Source organism: Chiloscyllium plagiosum, unplaced genomic scaffold (genome assembly GCF_037043375.1).
Source record: "Chiloscyllium plagiosum isolate Xiang-an unplaced genomic scaffold, Cpla_swu_hap1 HiC_scaffold_14, whole genome shotgun sequence".
In the NCBI taxonomy this organism is placed as follows: domain Eukaryota; kingdom Metazoa; phylum Chordata; class Chondrichthyes; order Orectolobiformes; family Hemiscylliidae; genus Chiloscyllium; species Chiloscyllium plagiosum.
In genome coordinates, this window is record NW_028270152.1 from 21,563,868 (window position 1) to 21,590,731 (window position 26,864).

At 40.4% G+C, this 26,864-nt stretch overlaps 1 protein-coding gene across 1 annotated transcript in view; it reads right to left on the minus strand.

The window, feature by feature from the left end:
* Positions 1–25,725, minus strand: part of LOC122558872 (copine-9-like) — a 405,261-nt gene extending 379,536 nt beyond the window's left edge. The window contains exon 1 of the mRNA XM_043707757.2: positions 25,617–25,725. Within this exon, the coding sequence (XP_043563692.1) occupies positions 25,617–25,693 (77 nt within the window). The 5' untranslated portion in view covers positions 25,694–25,725. The remainder of the gene's footprint in view (positions 1–25,616) is intronic.
* Between the last annotated feature and the right edge of the window lie 1,139 nt (positions 25,726–26,864).

Sequence of the window (26,864 nt, forward strand, 5' to 3'; positions counted from 1 at the left end):
CTCATTACAACATCATAATTGCACAAGGTAATCTGCGCATGCAACTGCCCAGAGTTATTAACTGTACTCCATGAATTCACATACATGCACTGTATCCCTGATTTAGGCTTTATTGATTTATTACTTTCTCTCTTCCTCCAACTTCACTAATTAACTTACTATTCTGTATTTTTTGTGCTTTCCGCCTCTCCCAGCATTTTGTGCACCCTAGTATTACTTTCTTATATTCTCTCCTGGATCCCATAGTTATGCTGAGTTAGTCTAAACCCTTCCAACAGAACCAGCAAACCGCCCTGCAAGGAACTCAGTCTCAGCTCAGTACAGATGCCATTCTTCTATCTTGTATGGGAGCCATCTCTCTAAGATCAGTGCCAGAAATCTAAATCTCTTCTTCTTGCATTCATGTGTCTTACCTTACTATTTTTGTATTCACTGGCACACGGCACTGGGGTTAATCCAGAGGTTACTATTTTAGTGGACTGAATGCTGGATTTCTTCATAGCCCATTACATTGCAATTACAGGCTCACATGCCCCTTCCTATCAATGTTGTTAGTACCAAGATGGACCACATCATCTGGTTGTTTGCCCTCCCCAGAAGACTGTCCAGCAGCCGTTCTGGGATATCCGTGACCCGAGCACCAGTGAGGCCACAAACCATTGTGGAATCACTGCAGGAAGACCTGGTTGTTCTCCCAAATAAACAATTACCATTGGATTTTCTTCCTCCCTTCCTGGGTTGCCCATGGTGCCATGGGCTTTGCCCTTGCTGCACTGCTCACAGATCCATCACTATCATCAATATCCAAATTGGAAAACGATAGACATCTGCACTAACTGTCTGCTTCTCTGACTTCCTAGTGGTCACTATTCCCGATCCACCTGCTTGCCCTTAACCTCTGGTTTGACCGCCTTTCTGAACATACTATCCCCATAGTTGCCTGCCTCACAGATGCAAACCAGTGACTCCAGAGCTGCCCAACCTCCGAAAGCCCGGGCACAAGCTACACGTGGGCTCGTCATGGTCATGAGCAGAATCCACAACTCTCCACATGTCATAGATTGAGCATTCTGCTTTGCTGAGCTACCCTGTCTTGCCATTCCTTAACTTATACTTTCAAATTGCTGTACTTACTGTAATTTTAATTATTTTAATTTACTTTAACTTTTACTCTTGTACCATTAACTAAAAGTTGGCGATTAGTAGAAAGTAGAAATTCATCATCCTTATTCGCATATCAGCTCCTTCTCCTGTGGCTATAAATTTTTTCTTCCCTTGTGCTAGTTTAGAAATGAATATTTTTCAAAGTTACTGGGGAGTTAAAACATAGTCCCGAACAGCAGCTGTTCAACGACTAACTGACGTTAGGCCTCTATCCCTCTTTGGTAACTGTCTACTTGACCAATCAGATTTGACCAGTTTAACTCTAAAAAAGTTTCAGTCATTATCTTTCTACTAGCATGAATGAATAAATTAAAATAGCTTCATCTGTCTCTCCATCCACCACCCTTTTCATGATGGAATGTAGATTGAGTACTGGCATGTGAAAGATTCTCCACCAAACCACCTACTTATTCTTAATTTGTTGATGATAATTGGAGCTAATGATACTGTAGTAATTGGAACGAGGTTGGTCAGGTGATCTCATTGAATATGAGGTTCCTAACTGGAGCTGTTAACCTGGGCCCATCAGGGAGCCCTGGCTGACACAGATGAAGATGAGGTTCAGGGATTCTCCTCACTTGAGGCACTAGCTTGGAGCTAGCTGGTTAGAATCCATGTACTGTGCACATGTAAATAATGGATGATTTGGCGACAGGATACCAGTTTCTGTGGAGTTATTTCAGATACCTTTGAGATTAAGAGATTTAGATTTTCCTTCACTATTGAGTAAAGCCATGGTGCACCTTAGAGTATCTGTTCAGTTAAAAGATGGCAATTTATGGTGTTCTTGTAGTCTTACTAGACAGCATAAATGAAAATATCAATATATAGAAATTTCCAGTTTAGTTAGGTCTATGAGAACAATTCAAAAGGATTTACATTTATGCAAGATCTGTTGGGTGGCCTTGTGTTACTGGAGAAATACGTTTGTACATTGTCAGCTTATGGCTTAATATAATCAAGTTAAAAATCACACAAGACCAGGTTATAGTCCAACAGGTTTATTTGAAAGTACAGGCTTTTGGAGCACTGCTCCTTCATCAGGTAGCTAGTGGAGCAGGATCATAGGACACAGAATATAAAGCAAAAGATCACAGTGTCATGCAACTGATGCGATATATTGAACAAACCTAGACTGCTGTTAAGTCTTTCATCTTTTAAGTTGGGTTGCAGGTTTTGATTCATTAATATGCAAATCCCAGAACTTCTTTCAAGTCACATTTATGAGATAACTTAAGGCTTTATTAAAAAAAGGTGACATCTCAGCTCAGACAATGCAGTTAAAGTGTAAGGTTAGTGTCTCTATGTATTCCAATCTTGAGCCAGACTGGTTCCATTTCCAGGAATGTATAAACTGTCACATGGATTGAATACCTACAGATTGCTTGAGCTGAGATGTCACCTTTTTTTATATTGCATCAGTTGTATGAAACTATTATCTATAAATTCTGTGTCCTATGATCCTGCTCCACCAGCTACCTGATGAAGGTGCAACGCTCTGAAAGCTTGTACTTCCAAATAAACCTGTTGGATTATATCCTGGTATTATGTGATATTTAACTTTGTCCACCCCAGTCCAACACCGGCACCTCCTCATCATTAATATAATCACGTGACCTCTGCTGTAACTTGCTTTCAGTTTAGGTATAGTAGCCATTAAAATACAGTGCATGAAACATGATGTCAGAAGTGGACTCCTGAAATTGTGTGGATGTTCAAAGTTATAATGATCACCTGAAATTGTGTGGACTTTCAAACCTGTAACAGAATTAGATACTATGAGAAGCAGGAAGGATTAATTGGAAAAGCAGCCTGCAACTTTAAATTACTGGTTGAGTCAAGATGGCGATGAATTCTCTGATTGCTCTTGAAGTGAATGCCAACATGAGACAAAAGTGGAATTTTGTCTTGTCTCAGGAATAAAGCTATGAGCGTGGCTGCAGAACTGAATATGAAGTTGAAACAATTAAAAATAGCAACTCCATTATAAGTTGGGAAAGACTGCAACAAGCTGTTTGTTCCTTAAATTTCACTGAAGAACAGGAAAGGCAGAGTGGAGAAGTTTTGAAGGCTTTGAAGAGACAGTTTGAACTCCCTACTAAGAAATATTTGCAGAACTGCCAGCAAAACGATCGAAGTCAGAGTACAGAATGTAAGTGTTGCAAAGGGCAACATATAAAAGTAAAGGAAGCATGTCCAATAAGTAGACAGCAATATTTTAACCAGCAGTAGAATCACTTTCCATGCTAGTATTTAGTTAGAAAGAAGCAAAGCAAGCCTATGGAAATAGTCACTGTATAGGTGTAAGATGATGATCCCAAAAATTGATATTGTCGATAGCCACAGATAAGGTTCCAGAAGCCTGAAGGTTGGCTAACATGGTGCCACTATTCAAGAAAGGCGGTTAAGTGAAGCCAGGGAACTATAGACCAGTGAGCCTGACATCAATAATGGGCAAGTTATTGGAGGGAATCCTGAGGGACAGGATTTACATGTATTTGGAAAGGCAAAGACTGATTAGTGAGAGTGAACATGGCTTTGTGCATGGGAAATTGTGTCTAACTAACTTGATTGAGTTTTTTGAAGAAGTAATGAAGAAGAATATTGAGGACAGATTGGTGGACTTCATCTATATGGACTTTAGTAAGACGTTTGACATGGTTCCTCATGGTAGACTGGTTAACAAGGTTAGATTATCTAGAATACAGGGAGAACAAGCCATTTGGATACAGAACTGTCTCAAAGGTAAAACACAGAGGGTGGTAGTGGAGGATTGCTTTTCAGACTGGTGGCCTGTGACCAGTGGTGTGCCACAACGATCGGTGCTGGGTCCACTGCACTTTGTCATTTATAGAAATGATTTGGATGTGAACATAGGAGGTATGATTAGTAAGTTTGCAGATTGGAGCTGTAGTGGACAATGAATAAGGTTATCTCAGAGTACAAAAGAATCTTGATTAGGTGGGCCAATTGGTTGAGGAGTGGCAGATGGAGTTTACTTTCAATAAATGTGAGGTGCTGCATTTTGGAAAGGCAAATCAAGGCAGGACTTATATACTTAATGGTGAGGTCCTGGAGAATGTTGCTGAACAAAGAGACCTTGGAGTGCAGGTTCACAGTTCCTTGAAAGTGGAGTTGTAGGTAGATAGGAGAGTGAAGAAGATGTTTGGTATGCTTGCTTTTATTGGTCAGTGCATTGATTATAGGAGTTTGGAGGTCAAATTGCAGCTGTACAGCACATTGGTTAGGCCACTTTTGGAATACTGCATGAAATTATGGTCTCCCTGCTATAGGAAGGATGGTGTGAAACTTGAAAGGGTACAGAAAAGAGTTACAAAGATGTTGCCAGGATTGGAGGGTTTGAGCTATAGGGAGAGGCTGAATAGGCTGGGGCTATTTTCCCTGGAGGGTCGGAGGCTGAAGGGTGACCTTATAGAGGTTTATAAAATCATGAGGGGCACGGTTAGGATAAATAGACAAGGTCTTTTCCCCAGGGTGGGGGAGTTCAAAACGAGAGGGCAGAGATTTAAGGGGAGTGGGGAATGATCTATAAGGGACATAAGGGGCAACTTTTTCACACAGAATGTGGTGCATGTATGGAATGAACTTCCAAAAGAAGTCGTTAAGGCTGGTACAATTACAAAATTTAAAAGGTTTTTGGTAGGATATGTTAATAGGAAGGGTTAAGAGAGATATAGGCCAAATGCTGGCAAATGGGACTATATTTATTTAGGATATTTGGTCAGCATGGATGAGTTGGACTGAAGGGTCTGTTTCCGTACTGTACAACTCTATGACTCTATGGCTGTAATCACTCTACACCCTTACAACAAATTGGTAGCATCAAGTTTGGAGTATTAATTTATGATGAAGGTAAAGTTGAGGATATTTGCTGAAATAACAATTAACTAAGAATCAAATGAGGAATGCAGACTGGCAGTTATAAATAGTAGAATATTAAGCAAAATCGACTCACCACAGCTGAAGCCAAGTATTAAGCTAGGATTGGTAAATCCCCACACGCTGAAAGAGATTTATATTGTTTCATAGGTCATTATAAAGATCCCAGATGACTAAAAAGACGTTTATACAAGTCTTAGATGGTTTCCTGGTGAATACCATCTCAAAGTAGAGAGTGTGAGACAAACTCAGCATCTGTCATCTAGAATTTCAGCTGCCTCAAGATCTGAAAGACAAAACAGAGCTACAGGCAGCCTGACTGATGCAGAAGATCTTATAAGATGGAAAGAGCAAGATAAAAAGGCCAATGAATCATTTTTTTGAGGAGTTGGTAGCTGATATTAAGCATGCGAGCAAAATAGGCATTCTCCACGGAACATCAGAAAAACTGTGATAAGAGAAAAGTATACAACAACGATAAGAAAATGCAATTGAAGATGCCTGAAGACATGTAGTTATATTATGAATGCTTTTTGCTTAGATCCTGACAAGGAGAACATGATAGCAGGGATGCATTGACTAATAGATAAGAAACGGGTGCAACAATTCGTTGGCTTTAGGAACTACATAGCAAAAGTCTTGCCTAATTTATCGTCAGTATCTGAACCTCTAAGAAAGTATACTGTCAAGAATGTGCAGACATGTTGGGGCATGGGACAGGAAGCAATTTTCAATTGAATCAAAAAATGAGAGCTCACCATGCTCTGAAAGTTATCAACTTAGGAGGAACAATTAATCTGAAAAGCAAGCATATTTCTCAAACAGGCAAACTGCACAACAATGTGCAACTCTCCAGGTGCTACAGGAAGTTGTGATGAAAGGATGACCTGAAATCACCAAGGACACACCAGTTGCTGTAAGAAAATATTGGGCAGACAGAGATGAAGTGATAGCCAATGATAATTGAAACATATTCTTAAGGAGATAAGACAAGAGATGCAGGAATGCATCCCTGGAAGTCATCAAGGAATTAAGTCTAGTCTGAGGAAGGCAATAAAATGCTCTACTGGTCAAACATAAGCAATATGATTAAGAACCACATCAGCTAGTGCAGTGCATGTAAGAAATAGCATGTTAAGCACGCTAAGGAGCTTTTCGTGACTCATGGCCTTCGAGACTGACCATGAATGAAGCTTGATATAGACTTTTTCACAGTCACGGGAATTTATTGTCTCATCATCATTGACTACTATTCTGACTGCTAGGAGTTACACAAGCTGATGCTAATGACTACCTGTAAGATTGTAGAAGTCCTGAAAATACAACAGTAGTTATCGTATTCCAAATACCGTCATGAGCAACAATGCCCCTTAATTCATGAGTGAAGAATCAGTTGTTTCCTCAATGACTGGGATCTCAGCTTTACCTCCACTCTATACCCAGACAAATGGAAAGGTTCTCAACAGTGAAAATAACTGAAAGGATTGTAAAAGCAAATTGAGCAAGTCCAGCACAGACTTACATCAGGCAATGTTAGACTGGAGAAGTATATTTATTAAATGAATGAAAAGTTGTCCAACTAATGTCACGCCACACACAAACTTTTCTTTCAATTGCTAAAATAATGACTGAAACAAGAAGTAGTAACAGGAGAGAATGACAAAGGCAATGCAAAATGACAGAAATCCAAATTTCACTTCAATAAAACTGTCCAATTATTGCCTGAGCTGAGTATCAAAAAGCGAGTCAGATGCAAACATACGATACTCTAAACAAGAACATATGAGTGAGGTAATGTGCTTTGATTAGAAGAACATTAAAAGATAATATATAATAGGGGTACAATTCTAGAGGGGTGCAGGAGAAGAGAGAAATTGATGTGGAGATGCAGAGATCAAGGAAGGTGGCAGGACAGGCGGAGAGAACAGGTAATAAAGCAGCGTTATTAATAAGGGAATAGAGTACAAGAGAAAGGAGGTGATATTTAAATTGTTAGAACTCAGCTGGAGTATTGTGAACAGTTGTGAATGCCTCATTATAAGAAATATGTGAATGTATCGGAGAGTGTGCAGATTTATAAGAATTGTTCCAGGAATGCCAAAAACATCAGTGATGAGGATAGATTGAAGAAGTTGGGTCTGTTGTCCTTGGACCAAAGAAGACTGAGAGGTGATTTGATGGAGGTTTTCAAAATTATGCATAAGTTGGATAAATAGATGGGGAAAGATGTTCCCACTACAAAGAAAAAAAGCATGAGAGAGTGTAGGTTTAAAATAATGTGTAAATGAAGTAAGGGTGATATGAGGAAAAACTCATTTCATACAGTGAGTGATTCGTATATGAAATCCACTGCCCTGGAAATATGGTGGAGGTATGTTCAATTGAATCATTATTTGGATAGAAATAATGTGCATGGATATGGCCCTGGGTAATAGATGGGCCGAATGATTCCCTTCTGCATTGTAATAATTCTGTGATCCTCTGAATAGTCGGTAGGTAACTTGAGACCCGTGTAGATCCTCAATCGTATGCAGTGAACATAAATGGCCAGGTGTATCACCGCAACGGCGGGCATTTCTGAACAACTAGAGAAACTATTCCTTCACTCGAGACACTAGATGAGGAAGATATGATGCCACCAATAGCACAGAGGACAGAACAACTATTTAATCTCAGAGGTCCCTTGATATCCAACAAGAGAAATGGATCAGCAACATTTACTACAGAAACAGCAGTCAGCATGATGTTATGGACCAGGCCAGACCCCCTCAAGAAGGTAGCTCAGACCCTAACTTTGCTCGTTGTTTTAAGCTGGTGTATAGTGGATATTCCAAAGTGATGCAGCTAGTCAAACCACTTAGTTTTAAACAAAACAGAATTTATTTACAAGATTACCGAATGAAATACAAACAGCAGAAAACAGAATACCGAATACCTTAACCTCTCAGAAAACCCAACAGATCATCCCAACTTAATGATCCTGTTCCAAATACTTGCAACAATCCGCATAAATACCCCTTGGCACAAAAAATAAAATAAAACACAGGTTCTTACAGGAGAGAAGTCAGAGAGAGAGAGTACTAGCCTGGACCTGCTTCTCTGGGTTCAGCAGCTTTTTCTCACAACACTGCAAAAAATCAAACCAAACCAGAGAAACCTAATCTGGGAGAACTGGCAACTGCCCTTTCATTGTACAAGTGTTTTTTTAATACTTGAAAACCTCTGCCTGAGGCAGTATTTATTAGCTATTGGTCCTAAAACCCTTCACCTCCAAACATTTTGGAGTCTGTGTTGTTTACGATTTCTCTGAAAAAAATGCCAAGGACAGCATAACCTTGTTAAAGGAGCAGCTTCATCACAATGAGGCCGACATTCCCCAGAGACAGAAAATCATCCAAGGTATAGCCAGATACCAGATGAATAGCCAACGACAACATGCATGCATTCCATTAGATCACCTTCATGAGTTAAAGATAAAGTATGCAATGCATGTGCAAAGGCTGATGAAAGTGGAACAAGTTAGAATGAACAAAAACATTCTCATTCAAGAATGATCATATGTGTTATTGTCTGTATATGTTGGATAACTGGTAACTACAAATGGTAGTGCAAGTAATTGATTTTATGAAAAGAAGAATGTCTACAGTATCTATGCATTATTTACTTGTGCCTTACATAGTCATGTGATCTCTGCTGTAACTTGCTTTCAGTAGCTATTAAAACATATTACATGAAATACTAGGCCTCTAATCTCTGTATTGAAACTAAAAGAAAAAAGGGACAAGAGACACTGAAAAATAATATCATCCTATGCACAAACATTACCTTTACATTACTAGTAAAGAGCATAGCTGGTTCTCAACTCATGAGCATTAAGCCATGATCACTCATGGACTAGACTACTATGTGCACATATTCATTCATGCACAACAGGGCAACTTTCCCTGAATGTAGCAGTAATAATCTTCATCTCAATTAAAATCAAATTTAAATTTTCCAGTAGTTGATCTTGTTTACTTAGAAGAATGCAAGGACAATTAATAGCCTACCGTTCAATGATTCGAGCATTATGTACAGACCTTCACACGACATCTTAACCTCAAGATCAATTACCAATTCAAAATCCACACGATCAATAATCTGTGTACAATATACAAGATTCTTGATTTATATTTTTAGATTGGTTTACTTATCATTATGAACAATCTGGCAGTTGGCTTGTTTGACTTGGTATGGGGTGATCTGATACCTTTAGAAGATAAAAGCAATGGCAGGTGACAGAGGACAAAAGGTGTTATCGATTTCATGGCACAAGAGCCCAAGATACTTTGATTCATAGTGTCAGAGCTGAAGATTTATGATGTGAGACAGAAAGATATGCTGCATCACGTGATAGAGCCTACAGGATACTTTTCAAAAGAGTTCATTTAGTTTTTTTTGCTACACATCATGAAAACAATGAACTATAACATCTTTCCGATCGTGACACGTTTCATCCTTTGCACTAGTCTGATATTTTATTCTGCAGTGTTACCATCTGTAGTCGAAAGACAGAAAGAGCTCTAAATACATCTGATTCCTGAGGGTTTTTTGTGAGGAATAGTATTCACTTTATTGTACAGATTCTTGACTGCTTTCTGCCTAAATCCACCTGAGGCCAGCCAAAGGCATTGTTCACTGCACTATCATTAATCCTTTAACAAGCACTGCTTCAGAATGCATGGCAATTCACCCAGTAAAAAAGGCACATCTTCTACTTTAAGAAACATGCACAAAATTACTACTTTATGAAGCAAAGATACTGCTGCATACTTGATATCTAGCTGCAATCTTCAAAAATATAAATGATTGTTTTAAAAATATTATGGATGCAAATATTTTTTGACACAAGAAACTATAGCAAGAAAAAGGTCTGACAAGGAAAATTCAGTGACACATATCAGCTTTTACCATCAGTTGCTGAGGTAATGGAAGTAAAGCTGGGCCTTATAACTTCATAAAGTTTTCATTGTTCCTTCAGTGATAAGTTATGTCCGCTCACTTCCCAGGTCAGTACTTAGGTTGAAAATCAACCTGCCCCTCGGTTTTATACCCCAGAAGTCGATCCCTCCAATATTTCCCTCTGTTCTTTCTGCATTTCTTGCCCATAATTCCCAGGCAGCTAGCTTGAATTCATTCAAATGAGGACTAGTCTTGATTGTCCTCCCTTGATGTTCCTGAAGAAGGGCCTGTGCCCGAAACGTCGAATCTCCTGTTCCCTGGATGCTGCCTGACCTGCTGTGCTGTTCCAGCAATAAAGTTTCAACTTTGATCTCCAGCATCTGCAGACCTCACTTTCTCCTCCCTTGATGTTTCCAAAGCACCTTTTCAGCAATATCATGACAAATCTCTGGAGCAGGATGGGACTTGACTCAGGGGTAAGGATACTACCACTGTACAACAAGCTAGCAACTGAGCCAATTTTGTTTTTATTAACCTATTTTTCTAATCAACCTGCTGAGTGATGCTATTACACACCTCTGGAGCAGGTGGGACTTGAACACAAGCCTCCATGTCCAGGGATAGGGACACTACCACTGTGCCACAATAGGGCAGCACCTGGGCTGAAGTAGAATAAGAAATGCAAGATGCAGCTGCGGTCACTATCAGCCTAATTTGGGGGAAGGGCACGGATTATTCAGTCGAAAGGTTACTGAATTTTGCAATAGCTGGGAATGCCTTTCTGGAGACGTTCATTTCTCAATATTAGTAATGAGTACAGATAGCCTTGGACATTTTTTATGACTGATACTGCCTGTGGAAGTGTGAACTTACTGGGGAGATTTTAATCCCTCACTCCCATTCTGCCACCTCTGAATCACCATGAAAGATCTTGCGATCGGATGTGACATTTCCCATAGGCATACCTGTTGATAGGACTGTGCAAGTGACAACTGCACTCAACCTTCATGATAATGAGTCATTTTGGGTAATCACAAGAGACTCCCATCCAACAGGGCATAGTCATCAGATGACACATGCACTTTTCAGAAGAGCTGCAGGATTAATTGACTTTGACATCATTTCAAAGCAGCAGGCATATTCAGCAGCCAATTTCATGGAACTTCTGTTTAGAGAATATTTGCTTATGGAGCATGAGCTTCATTTGTTATCTATTCTTGGTTGCCCTTGAGAAAATAGTGGTGAGCTACCTTATTGAACCACTGCAGTCCATATGAAGTCGAGACATCTTCAGTGTTGTTAGGGATTGAGTTCCAGGGTGCTGACCCAGCAACAGTGAAGGAATGATGAGGTGGCTTCAAGTCTGGATGGTGTGAGAATTGGATGGGAAGTAAAACATGTCACCAGATGATTCATGGATGCTCCTATGGATATTACTCCCACCAAGAAATGTATCAACAGTAAGGTACTGTAAAAACCCCAATCAGGAGGGTCCCTGGTTGCTTCTTGAGGCAGAATTACATGGAAGAGACTAACAGAATGATCACTCTCAGTGACTGCTGCAAAGTGGTCATTGAACCTTCTCTCCTGTTTACAAGAACTATCTTGGTTATTGTAGCCTTGTGCACTTCTGCGTTAACTTCAAATAAAGGACAATTCCTTTCACTGGAAATCCACAGTAAAATTTGATCTCTTTCCTCCTACTCAATGGAGCCAACAATTATTCCCTGACTGAGAAACTTAGCACAAACATCCCCCAGGATTGTAATCTGCGTTGATAAAAAGGCAGAACAATTCATTGAACTCCAAAGTTAACTGAAGCCAAATTACTCTCGCCCTGACCCTATGCTTCCTCTGCATAGTCAAACACACCTGCTTCTCCAGGGTGACAGCCAACAATCAGAATAATAACAGCTGTTTAACAGTGGGAGAAAGTGCAGACTGCAGATGCTGGAGATTAGAGTCGAGAATATGTTGCTGGAAAAGCACAGAAGGTCAGGCAGCATCTGAGGAGCAGGAAATTTGACATTTTGGGCATGAGCCCTTCATTAGGAATGAAACGTTTCACCCGAAACGTTGATTCTCCTGCTCCTCGGATGCTGCCTGACCTGCTGTGCTTTTCCAGCACCACACTCTTTAACAGTGACCAGTGAACATTTTGTGAACAGTTAATTGCTCACCATAAATCAGAAACCTAAATGAACCAGCCATACAATATTGTGTCTATAGGAGCAGACCAGAGGATAGGAATTTTGCAATGAGTAACTCCCCCCCCCCCCCCAAATCCCTTACTCCCAAAGTACAAGTCAGGGACGTAATGGAATAACATCCCATTTGGCTGAATGGGTGCAGCTCCAACAATACTCAAGAAGATTGAGACATTCAGGACAAAGCAGCCTGCTTGAAAATGGTGCCCTATCCACCTTTAATATTCATTCCCTTTACCGCCAGCACACAGTGGCTGTAGTGTGTTCCATTTACAACATGCAGCTCCACAGTCTACACTGGTTCCTTCGTTAGCATTTCCAAACCCTCTAACATCTGGGAAAAACAGGGGAAAAGACATGGTGGAACACCACATCTACAAGTTCCCCTCCAAATCACAGACCATTCTGATTTGATTCTATAATACCATTCCGCCATTGTTACTATGTAAAGTGCATCCCCACTGCATTTTGAAACTATCTACAGTACATAACATGCAGTGGTTTGAAAACAGAGCACACCACAATCCTCTCAAGGGAATTAGAGGTGGGTAATAAATGCTGGCCTCACAATGGAATCCACTTTCTGTGAATGGATGAAACAAATTCTAATTACCATCTCTTCTTTTGGTCAATTATTTATTTAGTCAATTATTTAGGTGCAGGGATTCTTTCCCACACTCAATCTAGTATTTACACTGACCTCACTTGAGTTGGGAAACATCAATTAGAAAACGGGGACAGATTAACTGGTTCACCTCAAGTTCTTCAGAGTAGTTACAATTGCTTTGTGGGATTTACAAGCATCAACACCGCAGATTAATTAAAAAACTGAGTTACAAAGTAGAGTTACAAAGCAGGGCCATCAAAACAGCAAACAACAATATAAGTTTATTAATCAACTGACCACAAAGAACAGGGATGACACGTATTAATTTTACACTGCTCGGATTATACTTTACTCCTCAATCATTATTATTAATATATCAAGGCTCTGTTACTGAAACTGTGCTTTCTTGCTGTACATGCTAGGTCCAAGCATATTATTGTCATTATGTTGTTGTTACACAACAATAGTTGAGAGATGGTGATTGTATAAAGTCTACAATGCTGATTGTGACACAGAATCTGGTCATTTAACAGCATCATGCAACAAAATTGTTCACAGCTAAAGTCATTTCATCTTTGTTCTTTTATCAGTTTGCAAACTACAAATGTATTCTACAGCAATAGCTATTTCTTATTCTCAAAACAAAACATGACAAATCATTCATTTCTCAGTAAACTGGCAGCATAGGTTGAAGAGGATCTCTTGCTCAGAGATTACCAGTCTTAACTCATACAGTGGGCCTGAGTCTCAAACACTCAGTCAACCTGCCTCAAGCAGTACCAGTTATGGCTTCTGTACCTTGGCATGCCTGCCTCGTCAGTGCACATCAATCTATAATCCCAAACTATCAGGTTTCACTCAATCATATCTTGCCAGTACAGTAACTGCAGTTCCCTATTTCAACTCATCTCTGCCTATCTCATTTCCGATCAATCCAATCTGTCTGCTTGGCATTAAGTTTAACTCTTTGAACTCTGGCTTTGGGGACAATCTATTCGTTACTTTTGTGCTCTGTAATGTTTTGCTTATCAATTGAAACATTCTCCATCCAATAAAGTTTTTAATGGCTATCGATTTGACACCCACTGTAGGCTACTAATTGTCATATGTATGTCAAAGAAACTGCATTTTGTTGAAAACCAAATTTCACAATAGTCTAAACAGACATCTTTACCTATTAGTCTTATTGCTGGATATGTAGACACTTTGGAGCTTAAATTTGATGTTGATAATGAGGCAGTTACACTAAATTCACTGTAGAATCTGAAAAGCAACTTATTAAGAACAGCACTTTAATGAAAGACCTCACTTACCCCACCTAAAACTTATTACTTGTCATTATTAATACATGAATTATATTAATTAACATTTATAATAATAATTACTGTTTATTGTTAATATTATTTTTAAAGCTACCCTCCCCAACACTGGAACCAAAACAGTCTGCATGTTGTGGACATTGGATTATATAGTACATCAAAGGAGCTTCAGGTTTTTATGCTTTGACTTCTAGCTTGTGCTCTTAATGGATATCAGCATTAGAAAAATGAATTATTTACTCTTTTTTAATATTCCTTTCTTTATTAATGTTAATAAAAGATGAAGATAGGATATAATGGTACTTTCATATATTATCACAGTTTTATGGAATCATATTATTCATAAATATCCACTAATAAATTGAAGAGATGTGCTTTTTACATATTAAGGCCCTGTTAAGGTCATTAGTAATAAACCAGTGCAGTTCATCATACAATAACCTTGACTGCAGGTTTCTGTTATGCTGCTGAAGAACTATTAGTTTTATCATACAACAGACACGGAGCAGCACTAAGGATGTTCAAGACAGCTACAGCTTGAGATAAACACAGAATGATGCTACCTCTACTCATTGCCAATCAGCATCCTGTATCAGCTGCCATGCCAGTGTGAAGATTGTTCCATTTACCAAACTAACCAACCTTGTGGAAAGATTTCCTCTGGGTGTTTGGTATAATGGAATCATAAACTCATCTTTCATTGCTTCATTTACTGTCCGGTACCAAAAGGAAGTTATCACTTCCTCCTCCCAGTGGAGCTCTGACTGAGGTTGTTAATTTAGGAATGAAATTTCTCCTGGTGATATTTTTAATGAAAGCTTAGTTTTGGTTTGTTAATATTTTGTCAGGAACCATTTCATCTTTTGGAATGGAATTATAAGAGCAGTTTTATGTTGTGACACCACTCCTGCTAGGAATTAGGCGAGAATGTTGGAGATTTTACTTGCAGCCTGACACATTATCTTGGCAAACTTTCATCCCAACCATCTTTGCTAGATTGGAATCCTGATCCCAAAGGTAATGGAACAGTAAATGTGATTCACAATCCAGCAATCCTACAGGGTCACATGACTCTTCTCACTTCTCACTTCTCAGTTCTCAGCTCTCAGCACCTTCAAGTCAATAGATTATGGGATCATTCCTCACACTCCACATTTAAAAGTGCTAAGTCTTGGGGATGCATCTCAATCTCCTCCTGAGGTCGCCAGCATAACTCTACACTTTGCAATAATTAAGCAGTAGACAAGTGCATTCATTGACATACAACACAACTGCGCAATATGTTGCTAAATTGTGCATACACTGTCAAATGCAATCTCTATGCTGCCAAATGGGAGGTACATGCTGGAAGAAAGTCTTAAGCTCTGACCACCATTACTCCTATAACAGGGAATGGGTAAGAGCAACTCTCTGCAGGTCACCCATAATATCTTTTTATCATCCTAAATAATACAACAACAATTTACATTAATGTTAAATTATTCTCACAGTAAAACATCCCAGGGTACTTCACAAGAGCACAATCAGACAACATTTGTCACTAAATCAGATAGGGAGCAATTTGAGCCAGTTACCAAAAACTGGCTCAAAACATAAAGGTGGCATTGTAGCTCAGTGGTTCACATTGCTGCCTCACAGTGCCAGGTACTTGGGTTCAATTCCAGCCTTGGACAATTGTCTGTGGAGTTTGCACATTCCCTACAGTGTCTGTATGGGTTTCCTCCAGGTACTCCGGTTTCCTCCCATTGTCCAAAGATGTGCAGGTTCGGTTTATTGGCCATGCTAAATTGCCCGTAGTGTACAGGGATGTGTAGGTTGGATGGATTAGCTATGGGAAATGCAGGCTCACAGGGATGTGGTGGAATCTGGGTGGGATGCTCTTCAGAGGGGCATCAATGCGCCAAATGGCCTGCTTCCACACTGTCGGGATTTTATGATAAATGGATCATGGGCAATAAAATACTTACCCTCCTCATAAACACCTCTTCCTTTTTCAGAGAACAAGACTGACATCAACAGCAAAAGTCATACAGGAGCACACAACTTTGTTTGATCTTATAAGTTAACTCAAATCTCATGGTGAGCACCCTCATGGTGACCTTTACTGGCATTTTCATCAAGAATTGCATTAAATGTTATTGACTTGGGTTACCTGGGAGAGTCATGCACAAATTCTTCCACTATCTTGGCTTTCAATGTAAAGGTCTGTAAAGAATACTCCTTGGTAATCTAGCTGTTTTCATTGTCTGTTCCTGGTGCTAAAATGGGGAAATATGAAATCTTGGCAGCTCTCCTATAAGATGAATTTATTTCACTGACTCATGAATGACATCAAGGTTTGATCACCTTGTTACAGCAAGTCTTAGGCTGCAACTGAATGTTGTGGTAACGACACTCAAGGGAAACAAACCAGTTCTTTCTGATTAGTGCCTTATGCCCTCAAACCTTCCCCTTCACTTCCCATCCCTTTTTTTTGTGTTAATACATCTTTGTTTCTACCATGTTCTCATTTCATACTTCAATGTTTCCCAGTATATTTCCAAAAGCAAGGGCTTTGGTTGTAGAAGTGACATCACTGATAATCTCAACATGATTGTTTCAGATGCATGAAATCTGATCCACTGTAACTGCTGGCACAATATTGTCTGCTAGTGAATTACACTGCTATTGCAAGTTTAAACTTGTATCACTCGTCCACATGGACTTCCATGGTCTGTCCATTTTCTACCAACCTTTAGAAAGTGGGTGCCTGCAACTGAATTACCTGTGCAGTCTGTAAGAAGTGTGACCAGCCTGCAGTCATTAGCTGCAGAATGGAGGAAGGAGCAAATAGCTGAGAACATGAATAATGTTTGCCTCTTTTCATTTTAGTCCAATATAAACAGCAAGATTGGCTATTCCTGGTGAAGGGCTTACACCTGAAACGTGGATTCTCCTGCTCCTCGGATGTTGCCTGACTGGCTATGCTTTTCCAGCGCAACACTCTTCGAGCAAGATTGAGTATCCAGGGAAAGAAGTAGCCAGCCCCAGGTCACTGTCAAGAGCAACTGATGAGAAGGGTGCATTACCACAGTCTCATGAGCTTCTTTTGATGCAGCAGGAAAACACCTCTGGTAATCCGAACCTTCAGCTGCCATCCAGAAGAAGCAAGAGACTAAGTATAAAATGAACACGTGTGGGCTCTCCCATGTTAAGAAAGAGTAAAAGCAAAATACTGTAAATGCTGGTTATCTGAAATAAAAACAGAAAGTACTGGAGAAATTCAGCAATCTAGCAGTCTTGTGGAGAGAGAAACAGAGTTAATATTTCTGAAGAAGAGTTGCAATGGATTCGAAACATTAACTCTGTTTCTCCCTCCACAGACACTGCCAAACCTGCTGAGATAGAGTGCTACTTGTTCATATTTTAGTTAAGGAAAAGTAGATTGGCTTGTGTGCACTTGTCTATACCATGATATATACAATATCAATGGTTGTAATGTATGGAGGCTACAGTCATGATACACTTGGATGGTGTTGCCGTCATTGTTAAGGTGTTGATGATTGACATGGCAATGTGTGGTACACAGGGAGAATGTGCTGTTATTTTGTCAGACTGCAGGAATGAATTATCTGAATAGGACAAGAAAGAATTAAAGGTAGATATTGTTTCACAGAAGATTAAATATCAGTGTAGACACTAACTGTGAGGCTGCTTGCAGTAAATGCTGCCCCATGTCTTCTCTGTTCTATCCAGTAGTGCTCCACCTTGCCCATGACAACATCATGCAAGAGTATGCCCTGGGGAATGTTCAACCAATTCCTAAACTATTAAGAATCAGCCAAAAATGGGGAAATACAAAATCTTGGCAGCCCTCCTGTAGAAACAAAGATTAACAAAAAAAAGGGATGGGAAGTGAAGGGGAAGGTTTGAGGGCGTAAGGCACTAGCCAAAAATGTGTTGCTGGAAAAGCGCAGCAGGTCAGGAAGCATCCAAGGAGCAGGAGAATCGACGTTTCGGGCATGAGCCCTTCTTCAGGGCTCATGCCCGAAACGTCGATTCTCCTGCTCCTTGGATGCTGCCTGCCCTGCTGCGCTTTTCCAGCAATACATTTTTGGCTCTGATCTCCAGCATCTGCAGTCCTCACTTTCTCCCGGCATAAGGCACTACTCAGGAAGAACTGGTTTGTTCCCCTTGAGTGTCGTTACTACAAACAGTGGGTTGCATTGTTACACATGCAGCAGCAGTTCATGGCTTCATGCTACGTGCTTCAATACTGAAGTACAAACATCGAAGCTAATACCCCTGCATGGTACTGAGAGAGGACCACACGGTCTGAGATATTCTTTCAGATAAGGTACTGACTACTCTCTCAGGTGAATATAAAAGATCCCATGGCACTCGTTTTAAAAAAGCAATGGAGTTACCTCTGGTATCCTGGCTAACGTTTCTTTAGTCTACAAATGTTAAAAAAAATCAACTACCTAGTCATTACTGTGTTTTGGTACTTGTTGTGTTTAAATTGGATGCTGTGTGCCCTACATGAAGACAGAAACTAGACTTTGTTTTTAGAAACCCTAACTGTGGATGGGGTATATTGAATGTGGGTCTGGTATTTTGTCAGCTTGTTTTACCCCTGTCAAAAGCAAATCCAGCTATTCATGGGAAGAATAGCAACAAAGAAACCAAGTAAAAGGGCACCCGCAGCTGTAGAAATCTGTATCGGGGCTCCTCAGTTGATCATATCAGCTGCTTCACCTCATATCACAGAGTCTAACCTATGCAGAGTAAATTAGCAGTGCAGGCCCAGCAAAGTCATATCTGCTTCTCCACAGGATCTCACTCTGATAGATACAAATAAGGACACCAATACTTAACTCAAGAACACAAAGAAATGCAAAGGGTTTGTTGTCAGCTAGCAGAAAACTGAATAAAGGCACGAGTAAATGATCGATTGGCAGTGAAAACTAATTTTATGGAACTAGCTGCTCCATTCTGATAAAATAAGGATAAAACAGTAAGATTTATCCAATTGTTGCTTGCTTTGTCTGTGCTGCACAGTTCAATGCTATCTGCCATGATACTGCATTTACATTGTAGGACTTTCACCATATCTCAATTAATTGGGGGTCCTTTCAGTTATTGGACCGTCCTTGTGCCTGAAATACATGTAAATATAGTATTTTATATGTAGGAGAGGTCTTTGTGTTATTTGGATAGAGTCAATCTAATGTTTGTTCATTTCCTTGATATGCTACTGTACAAATTGAATTGCATTTGTGACTATGTATGTATGTACATAAAGATATTTTTCATGAGTAAAGCATATTTTTGAAATTAAAAAAAACAAGTTAGCTGTCATGGACTCTCCTCTACCCAATTAATTTCCAAGTAGAACTTCCATGAAGAGAAAAGAGCACTAAATGTCTCTCCTTCACCCATTTCAAACATCATCAAACAGATACTTCAGCAACTGTGACATTACATTCCCCATCATTGATGCCATCAGCTTGTTAAAGTCTTCCACCAACGCTGTGGCCTCTCGCCCACTCAAGGCAGCAGTGCAGGTATGGAACCAGGCATCTAACACAAAACAGCCCCACACATATATCTTTCAACCCCCATTCTACATATACTGAGCTGACAAAGAATGAGGAAAGAACTATTAGCTACTGAGTAGATATTGCAGTCTGTACAAGTAAGGCTTCAACGAAATAACCTTTGTAGTAAAGTGTTACCACTACATAGGCACTGCAGTGACCCTTCAGGCCATGACTCAAAATACACCATGCTCTACTAATTTGATAGAATAAGATTTAAATATTTTACAATTTAGTCTACCATACAGTTCCCACATTATCAAGATTTCTTTCCTACTCTTTTCAGCTTTAGTAGTATCTGCACGATGAACATTGGTTTCTCAATAAATATGCATGTCGATAATACCCAGAGTATCAAAACCTTTACAATGAAAAGACTTGCACTCGCCCTCTTTCTGTCTTACTTTCAGGTAGAAGTGATTCACCTCTTCTTCTTCCCCTTCACCCCGTCCAGACTGGGTTCAAGGAGCATTGCCTTGCTTTGCAGAAGATGATGTTGTTTGACCTGTGACACCTGCTGCAACAATTGTCCTAAGAGTCACAGAATCAAAAGCAGTAGCAGTGCTGAAGTACACAGGACTTGTCCTAACAACACATTTTACTGGGAGTGTCAAAATAAAGTCTGTGGTCCACATACAGCTCCCAAGTCCAGGCAAGACAAGTCCTTGAATCCCAGCAAGCACAGTTTTAATTGTGTTTAGAGTTCTTTGGACTATGTGGACCTTTAGGCTTTGAAAATATTAGTGTATGAATTCTGAATTGGTTAGGACTGTAATGTCAAATTAATATTGTCTCTCTTTTCTTCTGCCCTTGTTGAGGGGACTTGGACTGTGGACTTTTGTTGTATTGGTCCCTCAACCTTGCCCTGTCAGTCAACAGCATTATGGCTGATCTACCACAGGCTTCAAACCTTCTTTTATTCTAACCCAGCACAGTTGTCACCACCCTGATATTTAAACAAGTCTACCTCCTGTTTAATACTTTCAGTGATCTAGACTCCACAGGTATCTGGGCTAAAGAATCTCAGACGTTCACTACCTTCTGGGAGACAAAATGTCTTCACATCTCAGTTTTAAATGAGTGTCTCTTTATTCTGTAATTCCATCCCCTAGTTAGAGAGTACCCCACTACTGGAAACATTTTCTACATAAAGTACTATAGTGTTTGCCACAGCCTTCAATAGGTAACATTCCTGCTCTTCCTACCCATCATCAAGGTAATAAAAGGACATTCCAACGTCCTTTTATAACAACTAACCTGTTTGGCCATGTTAGAAACACAAATTCCATGTTCAAAAGGTCCTGGCACAGAGATAGGAATACCACAAGACCTCCTCAACAAATAAATTCCAAGTAATCGGAATGCAAGATTAAATGTTACGGCGTCTACTTTTATTATTCAGCAGCGGATTGGCAAAGAGTGTTTTAAAACTGCCCTATCACGCTGGCCCTCAGCCCGTTGTCTTTTAAGGACTGGGCAACATTGCCACTTAAAAGGTGAACTGCAAACCTTGATTGAGCTTTCTGATGTAATTCATCAACTCCAGATTGGTGCAATACAAGGGTGGAAAGTAGTTAGGAGAGAGCTTAGAGTGGTGTCAGACATTTCTGATTGCAGCCTGGCCCTAGTTCTGAAATTCCCATCCTATGTCTTTCCACCCCTCTATATCTCCTTCCTCCTTTCAGTTGCTATTAAAATTTGCCACACATTGACTGTGATTATAGTCAACTTATAAAAGGTTTTTTTTAATGGTTCTGCATTAAACTTTGATTAAACTCTCTGAAGAATCTTGGGATGTTTTATTGCAGTAAAGGTGTGATATAATGCAAATTGTTGATGTATGAATACTCCATATGAAATACAAGTGAAAACCAAATTGCTCAATTTTGCTACTCATCCCAAACTCACAAGCAATAATCGATACCAACTTTAATTATTAGATATCTTCAGTCTTTTTTGTCTCTAACCAACTTTTATCAAGCAGATAGCAAGAAGCAACTGATCAAAGCACTCCAACAAGTTTGTTTTGAATTTTTCCTCTTTCTAAGACAACAGACCCAAACCGTCCTTGGGCCAAGATACAAAGAAATTTTGCTTCAAGATTATGTTTTCAGGATCTTCAGCACTTGCTTTGCCTTAGAATGATAGGACAGCAAGAGTTCCAGCAATTTAATTAAACATAGCAGGTGCTTTCACCACTAGATGCACAACTCCTGCATCCACCACAGCAGAGAAACTGAAAAGTCTACATCTGATTCTGCTCCCCACCACACCACACTATACACACACACACACATACACCATCACCAACAGAGTGCAGTATCAAAATGAAATTATTTTTACTGAAAGTGTTTATTTAGCAATGCAGCATTTGACATGACAAATAGCACTTTAGACTTTGAAATGCTTCCTTTTGAACATCTGTACTTTATAACAAATGGTTAGAGCAATTGCATTTAGTTTGTTTTTGAGGGAGTACTTAAACATAAGAGCATAAAAATGGTTGAAGTAATAGCAGCAAATACTGGAAACATTGTATCATCATTCGAGTTTGAAAGAAGGTCATGAACAAAAGTTGAAAATTCAAACCCACCAATTTAAGCAAAACATATTCCTTATACTAATTACTGTGTTAGAGATAATTAGTTAAAAAGTGCAAATTAGTTGTCTTTTCTTCAGTTGAATAATACTTGGTCCTCATGGTAAAATCCTAAAGACATTTTACACATACTTGATACTGAAGTGAGGATTAAAATAAATTATAAACTAAATCCTTCATTTGCACAAAACACTGAATTTAAACTTGAGCTAAGAGGGACACAAAGTTTAAACCTGTGCTTGGAAAATAAATGTTGATTAAAGACAGAGCCCTGTCGTCAGGTATATGTGTTTTAATCTGGTGTGGGACCAGTAAAAAGGGACTGTGATTATCACATCTGTAATTTATTGTTTCCTGAGAAATATCTACTTTCCAAAGCATTCTACTTGTTCAATATCGTAGTTGCCAAGATGAAGAGAGTTGTGTGCATTCTGACATTTCTTAGTTCAACCAGATATATTATCAACCATTTACAGGGGAATCTGGTGAATGGAGATAAGACTTATTTTTAGACCAAAAAAAATTATAAAGTAGGATTCTGGCTGCAATCATAGTTGGCAATCAGATTCACAGCTGGAGACAATCAGGCATCATTCTGGTGCCAAAGAGACACAATGGCAGCAATTAACAACCAATCATTTGACCGACTGGCTTTCCCTGCAATACTTTTCTCTACAATAGCATGGTCATTCATACACCAACATTTCAAAACCAGTAATTGCTACTATGCTGCAGATCAAAACTATGTCTGCCTGCCCCATCACAATGTGTCAATGCTGATTGTTTGACGCAGAAGGCAGGAGATGGATTAGAATGGAATGTACAGGGATAGCTCAACACTAAAAACCAAAGCAACTTACCCTCTCACCTGCAAGGGACCATTTACTTATCACCTTCCAAACTAGCTCAGATTTTCACATCTGCAGTTTTTGCGTACTCAGTTTTAGTTTAGTACCTCTGCTGGTCAAGTCAATGAACTGCATACCAGTTGCCTGCAAGTATAATATTTCCCACTGATTCATTCTGCATGGCTTTGTTCAACTGAGTCCTTCCTGTGCAGTCACATGAGAATGTTTTGTGTCTGGGTGTTGTCATTTACCATATTCTTAACGGTGAAAAATATTGTTTGTCTTCATCAAATGTTCTAATAGCTCATGTGTCCTGACTCATCATGCCCTCTCAATGTTATGTATATACTCCATGTCGCAATATTGAGCACTATCTATTTGCAAATGACAACTCCCACATTCCATATTGGAAACAATATAGATTCCAATTTACCACCTCATTGTAATTTGTTTTGGACATTGCAACCCAGTGCTGGCATTGAACTGTCTTGCTGTGATATCTCTACTCCACATGCCACTATGTATCAGTTCATTGTCATAATCATTGTACTCGTCAGTCTTTTCTGTCGTATCGCTATAAAATCTACCTATGGTTATATTTCTCACTTACTCAAACTAAAGTGCACCCAATCCTTGCTTGCAATAAGAGGTATCCAGTTCTTGTGCCACTATCAGTTTCAGATTACAAAATCCATATGTTAGATTTAACCACTCCTTGAACAGAAAGCCTATTTGCTGTGATTTGATGAGGCTGAATAAGCACAGAGAGACATATCTGCCTGGGTATGTGCTGGCATTTACCATCATCTGATGCTGCCACTTACTGCCTCCTGTTGGTGCTACCAACCCAGTATTCATACGCCAGTATTGCTAATAACATGTTCCCACTCTATGTGGTGGAATTCGATGGAGACATGTGCTACATCGTACTGCCAATATGATACTGGTGCATAAATCCTAAACCACCTTATCGGTGACCCCTGAATGTTGCAAAGACAGCGAGAATGAGGAGCACCATGATATTTGAGCAGGGGATGGGTGATATTTGAGGGGGTGGATGATGTTTGAGGTGGGTGGATGATATTTGAGAAGGGGGTGGGTGACACTTCAGGCGGGCGGATGATGTTAGAGGAGGTGGGTGATATTTGAGGAGGGAGTGGATGACATTTGAGGAAGGGGTGGGTGATATTTGAGGGGGTGGGTGATATTTGAGGAGGGGGTGAGTAATATTTGAGGAAGGGATGGGTGAACATTTGAGGAGGGGGTGAGTTATATTTGGGGAGGGGGTGGGTGATATTTGAGGAGGGGGTGGGTGACAATTGAGGTGGGGGTGGGTGAGGGGGTGAGTGATAGTTGAGGGGGGCTAGATAATATTTGAAGGGAGTGGGTGACATTTGAGGGTGTTGGTGATATTTGGGGGGTGGATGGTATTTGAGGGGTGGTGGGTGATATTTGAGGGGGGTGGGTGACAACTGAGGAGGGGGTGAGTGATATTTGAGGAGGGGGTGGGTGACATTTGACGAGGAGTGGGTGATATTTGAGGAGGGGGTGAGTGATAGTTGGGGGGGTTGGATAATATTTGAAGGGAGTGGGTGACATTTGAGGGTGTTGGTGATTTTGGGGGGTGAATTGTATTTGGGGGGGTGGGTGATACTTGAAGGAGGTGGGTGACATTTGAGGAGGGGATGGGTGATATTTGAGGAGGGGGTGAGTGACAGTTGAGGGGGGTTGGATAATATTTGAAGGGAGTGGGTGACATTTGAGGGTGTTGGTGACATTTGGGGGTGGATGGTATTTGAGGGGGTGTGGGTGATACTTGAAGGAGGTGGGTGACATTTGAGGGGGTGAGTGATATTTTGGGGGGGGGAGGTTGGATGGTATTTGAAGGGGGTGGATGAAGCTTAAGAGGGTGGGTGACATTTGAGGGGGGAGTGGATGATATTTGAATAGGGAGGGGGTGGGAATGGACGGTCCGAGCACCAATTCCCGGACCCTCAGCCACAAAACAAGAAGTAAGCAGCCAGATTCCAAACCACACACAACAGGCTCTGCACAGTCCGCCTGGAACCCATCTCCTTTCCACATACATTATAACGCACTTCCTACAGCAGGGTCCAGGCAAATAAGAAGAGAAAGCAATCTTAACAACTGAAATAAAGAGAGCTATCCCAAATCTCACGCTGTTTCATTTTATTTTTTTAAAAAACCCACGGGGTTTGAATTGAATCCATCACAAACTTGCACATTCCCCTCGCAATGTTCATTCAGATCATTCTTTACCGTTCCTGTTTAAAAAAAATTGTTGGAAAACGCAGTCGAGACGAGGTTTGGAACTTCTGCCGAAGGCTGGGAGCTGTTCACAGGTAGCGAGCAAGACTCCTTTCTGCTTCCCGCCCCCCCCCCCCTCCTTCATCCCCCTCCCTCATTTCCTTCCCTCAGCCCCTTCCCTCACCTGCAGGACACCGTGATCTCGATCTTGGTGGCGGGGACACTGGCCTGAAGCGGATCGAAGTCTCCAATAGATGCCATTCTCTCCTTGTTTGCTTGTTGCTGTCTCTCTCTCTCTCTGTCTCTGTCTGACTCTCCCCTCACTAACTCCCCCCTCTCTCACACACACATGACATCACACGCCTGACCATTCCAGACTCTACTCCCACCTTTAACAAGATTTCAAACATATCGGCTCAGTCATCAGTTAGGAACCCACAATCATTGAGCAACTTTACAGAAAGGGGGCTCCATTGACAGTTTGGAAACATTCATCCATACAATGCCTTAAAGGTGGAGCGAGTCAGTAAAAGTCTTTTTTTTAAATGAAGACCGTGTTTACAATTTAGTGCACATAATTCCACCTCTGCAAGTCTTCATTCATTAATATTTATACTTCCTTTTGCACGCACGCAAATGTTTCGCCTTCCCTGACAAGCCCAAACTGGGGAATGCCGTGATGATTTGGCTGTTGCTGTTTGGCCATTTAATTTGACCTAACGCAGCGTGTTCAGCAATTTTCCAGTTATGTTCGCGACAGGAGCGCGAAATCAAAGAATTGTCTCTACAATAGCTCAGCGTGTTCCCGATCTCGTGTGTGAAGAAAATGTGTCACAGGTTAGTCACATCTCAGGAGTACTTAATTTAACAGCGAGTTGAGATATTTGCTGTGTGCCTTTTAGGGGGAGGTACAGGTGCCAGGGAGCAAGAAATGAGGTCAGTCCCCCTTGAGGAATATCAAAAATAATATGGGGTAGACGAAAGAATGTGTTACAGATGTCATCTGACCTGAGAACTGGAGCTGCCGTCTTTAACTCACTGCCTGATACAGGTTATATCATAGAAAATATTCATTGAAGCACTTGTTGAAGCTAATTTGTTGCTGGGATTTGCAGCATTGCTTCAGTGAGGAAGATTAGTTCGAGGTATTTGCACAGTTTGGGAGAGATGTCTTCTATTGTGTGGTTACTAAGCCTACCTGGAAGATAGATCAGGGCATCAGTCCTGGGAGTCCTGGTGCTGTTACATCCTGGGGCAACGTCTTCGTTTTCAGGCTTGTCTGTGTAAGGATAAAAATGCGACGGAATACGGACACAAGGAATTGATCAAAATGGCTCGGGTTGTGGTGGAGGCCAGAAGCTAAAAGAGGCCCGAAGAAAAGATAATGCTGATGAAAATGGATTTGTTATTTTCCGTTCAGGGAGAACGTTGA